Genomic DNA, 12,393 nt, shown 5'->3' with positions numbered 1-12,393 from the left:
TGGCAGTCTATTGTCCCAGGGCAAGTTGCGGGTAAATAAATCGTTGACAAGTAGCCACGAAGCTGAGCATACACAAACTTAAGCATTGCAATCATATACTGCAAACAGAACAGAACATATTACCATGATCATCCAAGTACATCCAAGAGAAAAACTAACGACATCACCGATATTATGGTTGAATGCTGTGTTCTTACTATAAAAGGGGCTAACCCACTGACAATGTATCAAGTAGATAGATAGATAGAATTTTTTATTTGGAACGTACCAATGAAAACTTGAGTAAAGTCCAAAAATAACAATAACAAAACAAAACATTCAGAACAACAAAAACTTTCAGTATTAGTACATATCAAGAATATAGAAAATATATTTTGCAAAAATGCTAAGAATGAAAAAATTATTACTTGAAACAATAATAGGAAATAATTCATCCATGCTAAAATCTTCCAGCTTTGGGGCATAGATGTATAAAGCTGCAAGAAATCTAGATCTTTGTTCTTTGATTTGACAATTATTACAATATAAAATGTAATGTTTCTCATCCCCTACTTCATTGCATTCATGGAGATTACATAGCCTGTTTTCCTTCAAAATGCCTTTATGTCTGGTGGATTCAATGGGAAGAAAATTTGCAGAAGTTCTAAATTTAGTATAAGCTATTCTATGATTTTTAATTTTTTCCAAATAATGTTCAAATTCAAAATTTTCTTTAGCACACCTGTAAAAGTCAAGCTTACAATTGTTCAACAAATTGTTTTTCCACTTCATACGGTACAAACATTTGAGCTTCTCTTTAAAAATATCACAAAAATTGTTCTGATGTGGGTCTGAATTAGTTAGATCTGTTATGACTAGTAATTTTTGTATAAAGTTAAGCCATGGGTCATGCACAAGAGTTTTGGATTCTTCATAGGCTGCATCAATGATAGAATTGTTTTTTTTTTTACATACTAGTCTTTGATAATATTTCATAACTGAAACACAGATATCCAATATAAGTGGATATTGACCTAATTCACCTCTACATGGGTCATTAGATGCCTTCTTGTGCACACCCAGAACTATTTTACAGAATTTAATATGAAGTTTTTCTGGAATTAATTTATCTGAGAAAAGTTTTGTTTCAAAATTGCAATTGTCAACTGTACATTTATTTTTACCAGACCCCTTGTAGATGTTCAGCATAACCCCTCCCCACACATGGAGGTTAAGTTTTCAACCACACATGGTTAAACTCACTAAAATCAGACTTGCCTAATATGCAAACAAACAATAACCTATGAGTCAGAAGAAGATTAGAGTGTCAATTCTATCCAAAAAAAGTCTGGCTCATGATTTGTTTTCTCTTTCTCTTTACTGCATTCAGAGATGAAATATTTTATGTTGATTTACTGCATTTCTTACTCCACCATATTACCACGGTACCACAGAAGGTCTGTGTGGTACCCCCCCTCTTCCCATTCCTTTGGGCAATCTGCATACGTTTGGTTCAAAAAACTAAATTCTGAATATTTAACCTCTGATATTGAGTTATGCTGAAAAATTATGATTATTATAATTTGACCACTCTAACCTTGGAAAGATCCTTTGGAAATAAGGAAAATTTCCATGTTTTTAAGGCTGTTACATTCTTTTCCCAATAAAGCATTCAAGTTTTCAGTCTTTTAAACGATGATCAGTGTGTGAATGTTTGCATTCTATTTCCATCGTCCGCTAAGAGCGCTTCTACATCTGAAATAAACAAAGAAAAGTATTTGAATGTGATGGTAAACATGACACACAATTTCCAAATAAGGAAGACATTCAAACATGCCCATAACATTTTCTATCATGTCTGTACTGTGTTTTACAGACGGATAAATTCTATTGTTTATCGATGTTAAATGTATAATAATTTGTAATATGTATTTGTCTGTTTTTAGTCGTTTACTTCTGCAAGTCACGTCAATGAACGAAGACAAACAGCAGTCAATCAAAGGTAAAACATTTATTCTACATCAACGGTTAATTACCGATACTACCTGTTTTTCATATCGCACTAAATAAAAACCCTGTGAATATGCAAAATAGCATTTACTGTAAACCGGTTTGAATATTTTATTTCTTTTAATATCAATTTTTGCAATATGATATTTGAGGACATTTGTGAGGCTGAAGTTTTGTGAAAATTGCTGTGACTCCCTAGGACCCTAGTAAAAGTCATTGTGACCTTGTGAAAGCAAATTAGCAACTGGGAAAGTCACTGTAACTTCCTAGGATTCATGTGAAAGTCACTATGACCCTTTAGGATCCTAATGAAAGTCACTGTGATTCGCTGTCTAAATGATTCCAAATGAATTGTTGACTGTTATATAACAGTTTTCATAGACTCAAGCAATAGCTGACTTGTGCATTCATAGTGCATTGATAGTACGGTATAAGTCTTAACACCAAGGGTCATCACTTGTGCACATGCATGAACAACACACACTAAAACACAAAGGCTAATGATTAGATGCTAATTTATAAACAGTGACAAAAACAGTTTGCCATATGCACAGGTGACGACTCCCTCACTTTAAACCTCAAAACATATATAAATCCTCGGCTTATGAATCAACAAATCCTCGAATACAGTAAGAATCCCAGAAAACGGTTTCCGATAATTATTTTTTTGTGAATCATTGAGCATAATAATCATTTTTTGATTGGATTCCAAATGGTACACATCCATTTTGTTTTAACAATGCCATATCTCTGACATGCCTTGAATGATCATGTTCATGTTTTACACATATTTGACCAATCATATTATACATACATTGTATTAAGCACATGCATTCGTTTCATGATCCAATTTAAGATGGAAGAATGGTGGCCATTTTAGTGTAAACATTTCTCAAAATCTGCCTTCCTGTGACCAATCTTTCGAACATAATGGGTTCTAACATAATAACGTTTGAATAAAAGGGCTCCAGTGTTTTTTGTATAGGCTGTCATACCACCAGCAAAAAATGTAACACCATGGGTATGAACGATCTTACTGATCATCAAAAGAAAGCACTTAGTGCTGAGCAAAATGACGTGTTTGTTGCAAACACATTCCCTCAATTGTTTGTTGCAACGAAGACCGTATCGGGCAAGTCAATATGTTATCAGTTTCGACAGTTTTGTCAGTTTTCTAAATCACAAATATTTAGACATTCCATCGTCCTCTTTCACTTGCCCACAAACAATTTTCAAAGTTTGAATAAGGAATTTTGGAAATGTGTCAACGAATATAGACCTTCTGTTCTTAAAGGGGAACCGCTCAATCCCATGGATTGCACCAAAGAATCATGGGACACTATTGTTTATGTTGTTTACAATGTTAATCTATCTTTTGTTATCCATTGTTATTTTAATCCAGAAAGTAAATTTGTTGTAAAATTAATCTTAACTGGAAGGTGCCCCTTTAACTGCAGGTGAATTAGCAAAGCCTACATGCCGCCATTGTTTTTATCTGTGATGAGCTCCCCGATCTTCACATTTACTGTATGATACAGCAACTGGTGGCGCTTTTTCTAACACGATCACGCACGGGTTCGTAGGTCGGTTATTAATGACCGGCTTTAGCAAAACTGTGTGATTCTGACGATGCATGAAAACGTGAATATTTTTGTTATAGTCTTACATTTGGATATTTTCCAGATTCTATCAGTATCGATCAAAGTATAGCCACAACTTTCAACCTCCGAACCTACAAAGATGTGATTGTCAATCAGGTACCCCCAGAACATGTGACCCTTGACCTCGTGGAGTTGACCTTCAAAGATCAGTACATCAGTAGAAGTGACATGTGGAGGCTAAAGAATAGTTTGGTAAGTCAAGTTCGAGTGGAGGTTTACAGTCACCATTTTGGGGACTTTAACTGCTATGCAGATTAAGTCTTTATCTATTCAAGTCTAATCACTATTTTTTAAGGTACATTACAACGTTAACTGTTGATTGTCAATTGATGTTTTACTGTTATTTTTCCAGGTGGATTCCTGTGTTTACATCACCCGGAAAGTAGAGTTTTCTGGGATCCGGGCCCAGATCAGTGAGTTGTGGGCTAAAAGCGAAAAGGTTGCCTGTGGTGTCATTTCTGAAGTCACAAAAGTTGTTTTCAGGTCATCTACTGCCATGGTTTATCTGTTTCTACAGATGAGTAGTGAAATGTGGGAGTTTGATGTCTATGGTATGTGACTTTCACCCAAAACCTTGATGCGCAAAGCGCTACAGTCATTGTATCACTTCATGTTTAATATGGGACCCATGGTGATAAAGTCACAATATCAATTATTGTTTAAACCGTAAATTGTGATTGTGATTGTGAAAGTATTTTTTGTGTAAATTTTACTTTTTAATACCACTTGGGTTAATTGAAAAGTTATAGACTGACTTGTACCACATCTTGGAACAAGAAAATTAAAAATACAGTGTAACTATTTTTGATAGTTTGAAAAATTGTTCATACATATGAAGCAAGACCAATGTAATGTGATATCTTGGTACATAGATTATTAGTCTTCGTTCGGACAAAGTCCGAAAACAAGGACTTATAATTCGGTCTCCGTCCGTCTGTCCGGAGTCATATCTCAGAATTCCTTGGACTGATTCCGTTCATTCTTTGCATGTGCTTAGTACCTTATGTGGGACATATGCACATGTAGTGGTTTAGCGATTTGATTCCAAATGGCCGACTGGCAGCCATCTTGTTTTTTGAAAATGTTTTATTTTGGACATGCTTTGCTCGTTTTCATTCAAACTTGGTACATAGATTATACATGTTAGGATACATGTCCATGACGATTTATTTCACAATTGGATCAAAGATGGCCGACTGGCAGCCATCTTGTTTTTTGAAAATGTTGTTTTTTGGACATGCTTTGTCAGTTTTCACTCAAATTTATTACATAGATCATACATGTTAGGATACATGTCCCTGACCGTCCGTGAGTTCCTGAGTCTGTCCATCCGTGTGTCCGTCCGTCTGTCCGTGCGTCAGTCTGTCCAGAGTCATATTTTAGAATCCTGTGGACCGATTCCGTTCATTCTTTGCATGTGCCTAGTACTTTATGTGGGACATATGCACATGCAGTGGTTCAGCGATTCAATTCAAAATCCATTTTGTTTTTTGAAAATGTTGTATTTTGGACATGCTTTGTCAGTTGTCATTCAAACTTGGTACATAGATTATACATGTTAAGATACATGTCCATGATGATTTATTTCGCAATTGGATCAAAGATGGTTGACTGGCAGGCATCTTGTTTTTGTTTTTTTATGCGGTATCTTGGACGTGCTCTGTCAGTTTTCATTCAAATTTGGCACATACATGTACTTTATACATTTTAGAATGCATGTCCATGACAATTTGTTTCAAAATCTGGTCAAGGATGGTCGATTGACAGCCGTCTGACTTTTTGGCCTTACTACTATATTTCCTCAATTTATGTACCATTTTCATTCGTATTTGGCACATACATCATACATATCAGTGTGTTTCATAATCAGATCAAAGATGGCCGAATAACGGCTGTTTTTATTTTTGGCCATATTACTACTACACGGAACACGTGACAAGCACAAAGAGAACTTTCAAAAATTTAATGGGGACTGTGTCATTTTCAATGACTTGTTAATTTTAAATGGATATTGATCATTTTCTTACAGGGGATTTGTATCTTGAAAAAGCTATTGAATTTTTAACAGAACTCTTCACTCGATGGAAGGAGAAAAACAACTTCCATGAATTGACTATTGTTTTATTTTCAAGAACCTTTTATGAAGCTCAATCAATAGGTAAGGAAAGTCTCTATCATGAAGTTTGGTTCGTGTGTACTGAATAAATGTAAATGGTATTTTTGTTATAAATTTTGACAAAACTTTTTTTTTCATGAACCATGGATTAATTTTATAATTTTCTCATTTCATGGTGATGTACTGTAAAATACTTTATTTTTGCCTGCAACTAATTATCGCTGAAGGAATGATTTAGTGAAAATAAAATCCAGCAAATATACCTTTTTTCCTATATTTTACATTCAACTCGTCAAAAATCAGTGAAAAAAAGTAATATACAAAACACCCGAAAAATCTTTTCAGCGAAAATTAATTCCAGCTACAATTAAGTATTTTACAGTATCTGATTTCTTCTTTGATAAAATATTATACTTCTTTTAAGATTTGACAATTGAAAGTCAGATTGCCTCAATTTTAGGTTAATTGGCATCAATTCAATTGCACATTGTTTTCTAGTATTAATAATTTTTCTTGAACTCGTTACTGTGGACCATATTGTACCAGATCACTGCTTCAGTCAAGTTATAATTGTATTTTTTAGAGGATTTTCCAGTGTCAATCAGGGCTTGTCTGCTACAAGATTACAGAGGACAGATTTATGAGGATTTTTACAGGTATTTTTAACTTTCTATCTTTCTTGATTTCCAACAGTACTGAGTGAACATCATAATCAAATACCATATATGCTTCATATAGAAAGAATCTAATAGAAGCACTCATAAATTGTATTTATTATGCACTGAATTATTAAATTATTTTGACAGTGAATGTACTTACACATGACGTATACATAAGCATGTGCGCTACTAATGGAACAATTATGGTACAAAATTCCATGATGCGATGTAATGAACATAGAAGGGGTGTATTGAGTAAATACTACTGTATTGTATTTTGCAGAATTATTGCACTCAATGAAAGACGAGATGATTGGAGACCTCTACTTGTCACTCTGAAAAAAGTCTTCAATCAGTATCCGAAACAGATTATACGAAAGGAAGTTAACGGTAAAATTTTGGTTTGAAAAAAAATGTGCATTTGTGATCTTTTCTTTGATGTAATACCTTTCAGGATTTTAATTAAGGTATCAAGGATGACACACTACTTTTAAATACTGTACTCTTCTAACGCATGATTGAACATGACACCTCAAATAATTGAAGTTATTAATCTGTCTGTCTGTCTGTCTGTCTGTCTGTCTGTCTGTCTGTCTGTCTGTCTGTCTGTCTGTCTGTCTGTCTGTCTGTCTGTCTGTCTGTCTGTCTGATTGATTGATTACTTATTTTGTGCATAAACCATTGAACAGTTTTATTTGTTTTGTTGAATAGATTTGAAAAGAATTTTTTTTTCATTTCAGGCGAGGAATGTCCCCCAGGTTACAATTCTACATCTGTGGTGGGGAACTTTCTTGAAGCTATTAATTTGTCATTAAATGGTGAGTTAAAGGTGAATTGGACGTTCACTGGTTGCGTTGGACCTGTGATTGGTGGAGCAGAGCTTGAATTCTTCTTTGGGAGTGGGGGGTCCAGAAATGGATAAAACCTCTACTCTGGGCCAGCAGACTTAATGGGGAGACCAAATGAATACAGCTTTGGGACAATCTTTCCCAAGGTCCACAGATGCTTGTGTTCCGCCAGGATAAAGCATTACCGTAATTATCTTTTGATATAGAAATGCCTGCATAGCCCTGTCATGTAGTTCTAAACATGGAGACAGATTTTGTGGCAAAATGCACTAATTGTAAGATTGCTCTTACACTTGCAATGAAAAAAAAGTTTGTAGAGACAACAGTGTTCAGAACTGTCACCTGTCACCTGGCACAATCATTAAAAAATAGTTGTTCATAAAACTTATATTTCATGTGTTTTTTTTAGAGTTGCTGAATTTACAATTGCTCAGTACTCATTTCTAAATAAATTATATAATAAATAAACAAGCCATGTAACCAGCTGTCTGTGAACAACTTCTCAGAAACTATGTGTGGATATACAAGCAAATTGGTTTGAATTTTTCTATTTCCTTTCAAGTTTTCGACAAGCATTATGTTAATCGGAATTTTGACCGTACTGGTCAGCTGGCAATCGTAATCACCCCCGGAGCAGGCGTCTTTGAAGTTGACAGAGATTTGTGCAATATTACTAAACAAAGAATGATTGATAATGGTAAGTAAATTCTAATTCCTGCTTATCAATATTTATTAGATAATATGTTATAACATTTCTAGTTCATATTCAGATGAGAATCAATATGGCCGACGGGTGTCCATTTTATTCTCAAAAATGATTTGACACCATATCTCTGATGCCTTCACTGATCACTTGACAACTTGACACATTACCGGTATATATATATATAGATAAATCCATCAAAACTACTTCTTTGCTTTCACAAGGGTTGTCCAAAAACCAAAACCAGATTTTGATATTAAATTTTGAAGACTAGACGAAATGAGAAATGTGATGCAATTCCTGTACATTTGCATTGATAATCCCAGCCTTGCATCTTTATACCATGTAGGTATTGGTAGTGATTTAGTTTGTATGGCAGAACAACCCCTCCATGCGGCTCCTCTCTTTAAGGTAAACTTGCTACCTATTATAAATCTATTTTTAACATAAAATTGTATTTGCAGTGATTAGATGGGACTTATAATTCGGTCTCCGTCTGTCTGTGCGTCCGTGTGTCCGTCCGGAGTCATATCTCAGAATCCCTTGGACCGATTTCATTCATTCTTTGCATGTGCCTAGTACCTTATGTGGGACATATGCACATGCAGTGGTTTAACGATTGATTCAAAATGGCATCTGGCAGCCATCTTGTTTTTTTGAAAAAAGTTGTATTTTGGACATGCTTTGTCAGTTTTCATTCAAATTTGACACATACATGTACTTAGGCATGTTAGGATGCATGTCCATGACAATTTGTTTCAAAATCTGGTCAAGCAAGGATGGCCGATTGACAGCCATCTGACTTTTTGGCCTTACTACTTTATTTCCACAATTTATGTACCATTTTCATTTGTATTTGGCACATCATACATATCAGTGTGTTCCATAATCAGATCAAAGATGGCCAAATAACGGCTGTTTTTATTTTTGGCCATATTACCACTACACGGAACACGTGTTCTGATGTAAATAAACAATCTGTTGTGTACGCCACTTAGAACTCAAGTTTCAAGGACACACTCGTGACAACCCCTTCGCTTTAATATGACGAGCACAAAGAGAACTTTCAAAAATTTGACGGGAACTGTGTCATTTTCAATGACTTGTTTTGATGAAGAAAGAATATCTTAATACAATATCCCTTTTTGAATGATTGGCATTTTAATATTGAGTTATGAAGTATTTAAGTTCAAAATCAAATCTTTTGATTTTTGTGGCAGACTTTCACAGTCAATGGAAGATAATCCGTTACTCCAGAAAAATACTGTAAAAGCATTTAGTTTTCATAAGTATTTAATATCACTGTTTTGATATTTGGACCATATTCTCCAGGTTCTCCTGTTTGATCAATAAATTCTACCAGTATTACATATTCACATAAATTTAATTTTTAGATATCACTTTGCAGATTCAATTTTTAGATATCACTTTGCAGCAATAATTGCAAAGTTAAAATTCAGTGAGTAATTAATGCATTATAAAAAACTAGTTTAGAAGCAAGTGCAGAATAAAATAATGTTTATAAAAATGAAACAATCTAATGTCAGCATTTGACAACAAGAACAACAGTAAAATCTATATCCAAAGCCGCACACAATCGAGACCCAAAAATTCACCATGTGTAGACGCTCTAATAGAAGCCGCATCCCTTCTGTTGCATTGTACCATTTTAATAGAAGCCGCGGCTTTTAATACAGATTTTACAATACTGTCTCAGACTGTGAGACTCACAGATCCTGCTTTGTTATAGTTTCACAACAAACAAGGTCACACGGATATCGGTGATGACTACAATATCCCGTACTGGATCAATCATAGTTTCTATACATCTAAACACCAACAACAGAGGGCGCCAAACAGCTTTATACCCAGAATTAAACTAGCAGAGACAGTGGTAAGTATTCCTTCTATGGTTCCTTCCTGCTCTGATTTTCTCGGTCTTCTCTATTATTTAAAATGGTCTATCCTTACTGTTTGTAGGAACTCAAGCCATTGGTGTCTTTTTACCAATCCCTATACCAGCCAAGTGATCTTTCTGTTCCTCCCCATAAATTTTAATTGGTCTTTCCCTTACTCTATTACAGGAACTTAAGCCACTGGTAGCTCTTGATCCACCCCTATACCAGCCGAGTAATCTTTTTGTTCTTCCCATGATTTCAATTGGTCTTTCTCTTACTCTATTACAGGAACTCAAGCCACTGGTAGCTCTTGATCCACCCCTATACCAGCCGAGTGACCTTTCTGTTCCTCCCCATAATTTCAATTGGTCTTTCCCTTACTGTATTACAGGAACTCAAGCCACTGGTAGCTCTTGAAACCACCCCTACACCACCCAAGTGATCTTTCTGTTCCTCCCCATAATTTCAATTGGTCTTTCCCTTACTCTATCACAGGAACTCAAGCCACTGGTAGCTCTTGATCCACCCCTATACCAGCCGAGTGATCTTTTTGTTCCTTCCCATGATTTCAATTGGTCTATCCCTTATTCTATTACAGGAACTCAAGCCACTGGTAGCTCTTGATCCACCCCTATACCAGCCGAGTAATCTTTTTGTTCCTCCCCATAAATTTTAATTGGTCTTTCCCTTACTCTATCACAGGAACTCAAGCCACTGGTAGCTCTTGATCCACCCCTATACCAGCCGAGTGATCTTTTTGTTCCTTCCCATGATTTCAATTGGTCTATCCCTTATTCTATTACAGGAACTCAAGCCACTGGTAGCTCTTGATCCACCCCTATACCAGCCGAGTGACCTTTCTGTTCCTCCCCATAATTTCAATTGGTCTTTCCCTTACTGTATTACAGGAACTCAAGCCACTGGTAGCTCTTGAAACCACCCCTACACCACCCAAGTGATCTTTTTGTTCCTCCCCAAAATTTCAATTGGTCTATCCCTTATTCTATTACAGGAACTCAAGCCACTGGTAGCTCTTGATCCACCCCTATACCAGCCGAGTAATCTTTTTGTTCCTTCCCATGATTTCAATTGGTCTATCCCTTATTCTATTACAGGAACTCAAGCCACTGGTAGCTCTTGATCCACCCCTATACCAGCCGAGTGATCTTTCTGTTCCTCCCCATAATTTCAATTGGTCTTTCCCTTACTCTATTACAGGAACTCAAGCCACTGGTAGCTCTTGATCCACCCCTACACCACCCAAGTGATCTTTTTGTTCCTCCCTATGATTTCAATTGGTCTTTCCCTTACTGTATTACAGGAACTCAAGCCACTGGTAGCTCTTGAAACCACCCCTACACCACCCAAGTGATCTTTCTGTTCCTCCCCATAATTTCAATTGGTCTTTCCCTTACTCTATTACAGGAAATCAAGCCACTGGTAGCTCTTGATCCACCCCTACACCACCCAAGTGATCTTTTTGTTCCTCCCTATGATTTCAATTGGTCTTTCCCTTACTCTATTACAGGAACTCAAGCCACTGGTAGCTCTTGAAACCACCCCTACACCACCCAAGTGATCTTTTTGTTCCTCCCTATGATTCCAATTGGTCTTTCCCTTACTCTATTACAGGAACTCAAGCCACTGGTAGCTCTTGATCCACCCCTATACCAGCCGAGTAATCTTTTTGTTCTTCCCATGATTTCAATTCGTCTTTCCCTTACTCTATTACAGGAACTCAAGCCACTGGTAGCTCTTGATCCACCCCTATACCAGTCAAGTGATCTTTTTGTTCCTCCCCATGATTTCAATTGGTCTTTCCCTTACTCTATTACAGGAACTTAAGCCACTGGTAGCTCTTGATCCACCCCTACACCACCCAAGTGATCTTTCTGTTCCTCCCCATAATTTCAATTGGTCTTTCCCTTACTCTATTACAGGAACTCAAGCCACTGGTAGCTCTTGATCCACCCCTACACCACCCAAGTGATCTTTTTGTTCCTCCCTATGATTTCAATTGGTCTTTCCCTTACTGTATTACAGGAACTCAAGCCACTGGTAGCTCTTGAAACCACCCCTACACCACCCAAGTGATCTTTTTGTTCCTCCCTATGATTCCAATTGATCTTTCCCTTACTCTATTACAGGAACTCAAGCCACTGGTAGCTCTTGATCCACCCTTATACCAGCCGAGTAATCTTTTTGTTCTTCCCATGATTTCAATTGGTCTTTCCCTTACTCTGTTACAGGAACTCAAGCCACTGGTAGCTCTTGATCCACCCCTATACCAGCCAAGTGATCTTTTTGTTCCTTCCAATGATTTCAATTGGTCTTTCCCTTACTCTATTACAGGAACTCAAGCCATTGGTGACTCTTGATCCACCCCTATACCAGCCGAGTGATCTTTCTGTTCCTCCCCACGATTTCAATTTCGTTATCCCTTACTCTATTACAGGAACTCAAGCCATTGGTGGCTCTTGATCCACCCCTATACCAGCCGAGTGATCTTTTTGTTTCTC

General features: G+C 36.5%; 1 protein-coding gene across 1 annotated transcript in view; it reads left to right on the top strand.

Moving 5' to 3' along the window:
- Window positions 1-12,393, top strand: part of LOC100372192 (GATOR1 complex protein DEPDC5-like) — a 65,357-nt gene that overhangs the window by 2,955 nt on the left and 50,009 nt on the right. The window contains exons 3-12 of the mRNA XM_085491083.1: window positions 1,926-1,981; window positions 3,673-3,842; window positions 4,003-4,201; window positions 5,680-5,808; window positions 6,350-6,422; window positions 6,709-6,815; window positions 7,166-7,243; window positions 7,836-7,970; window positions 8,326-8,387; window positions 9,727-9,870. Of these exons, the coding sequence (XP_085347209.1) occupies window positions 1,926-1,981; window positions 3,673-3,842; window positions 4,003-4,201; window positions 5,680-5,808; window positions 6,350-6,422; window positions 6,709-6,815; window positions 7,166-7,243; window positions 7,836-7,970; window positions 8,326-8,387; window positions 9,727-9,870 (1,153 nt within the window). The remainder of the gene's footprint in view (window positions 1-1,925; window positions 1,982-3,672; window positions 3,843-4,002; window positions 4,202-5,679; window positions 5,809-6,349; window positions 6,423-6,708; window positions 6,816-7,165; window positions 7,244-7,835; window positions 7,971-8,325; window positions 8,388-9,726; window positions 9,871-12,393) is intronic.

Source organism: Saccoglossus kowalevskii, chromosome 16 (genome assembly GCF_978046115.1).
Source record: "Saccoglossus kowalevskii chromosome 16, keSacKowa6.1, whole genome shotgun sequence".
NCBI lineage: Eukaryota > Metazoa > Hemichordata > Enteropneusta > Harrimaniidae > Saccoglossus > Saccoglossus kowalevskii.
Note: the sequence above shows the minus strand (reverse complement) of the source record. Positions and strands in the feature narration are given on the sequence as shown.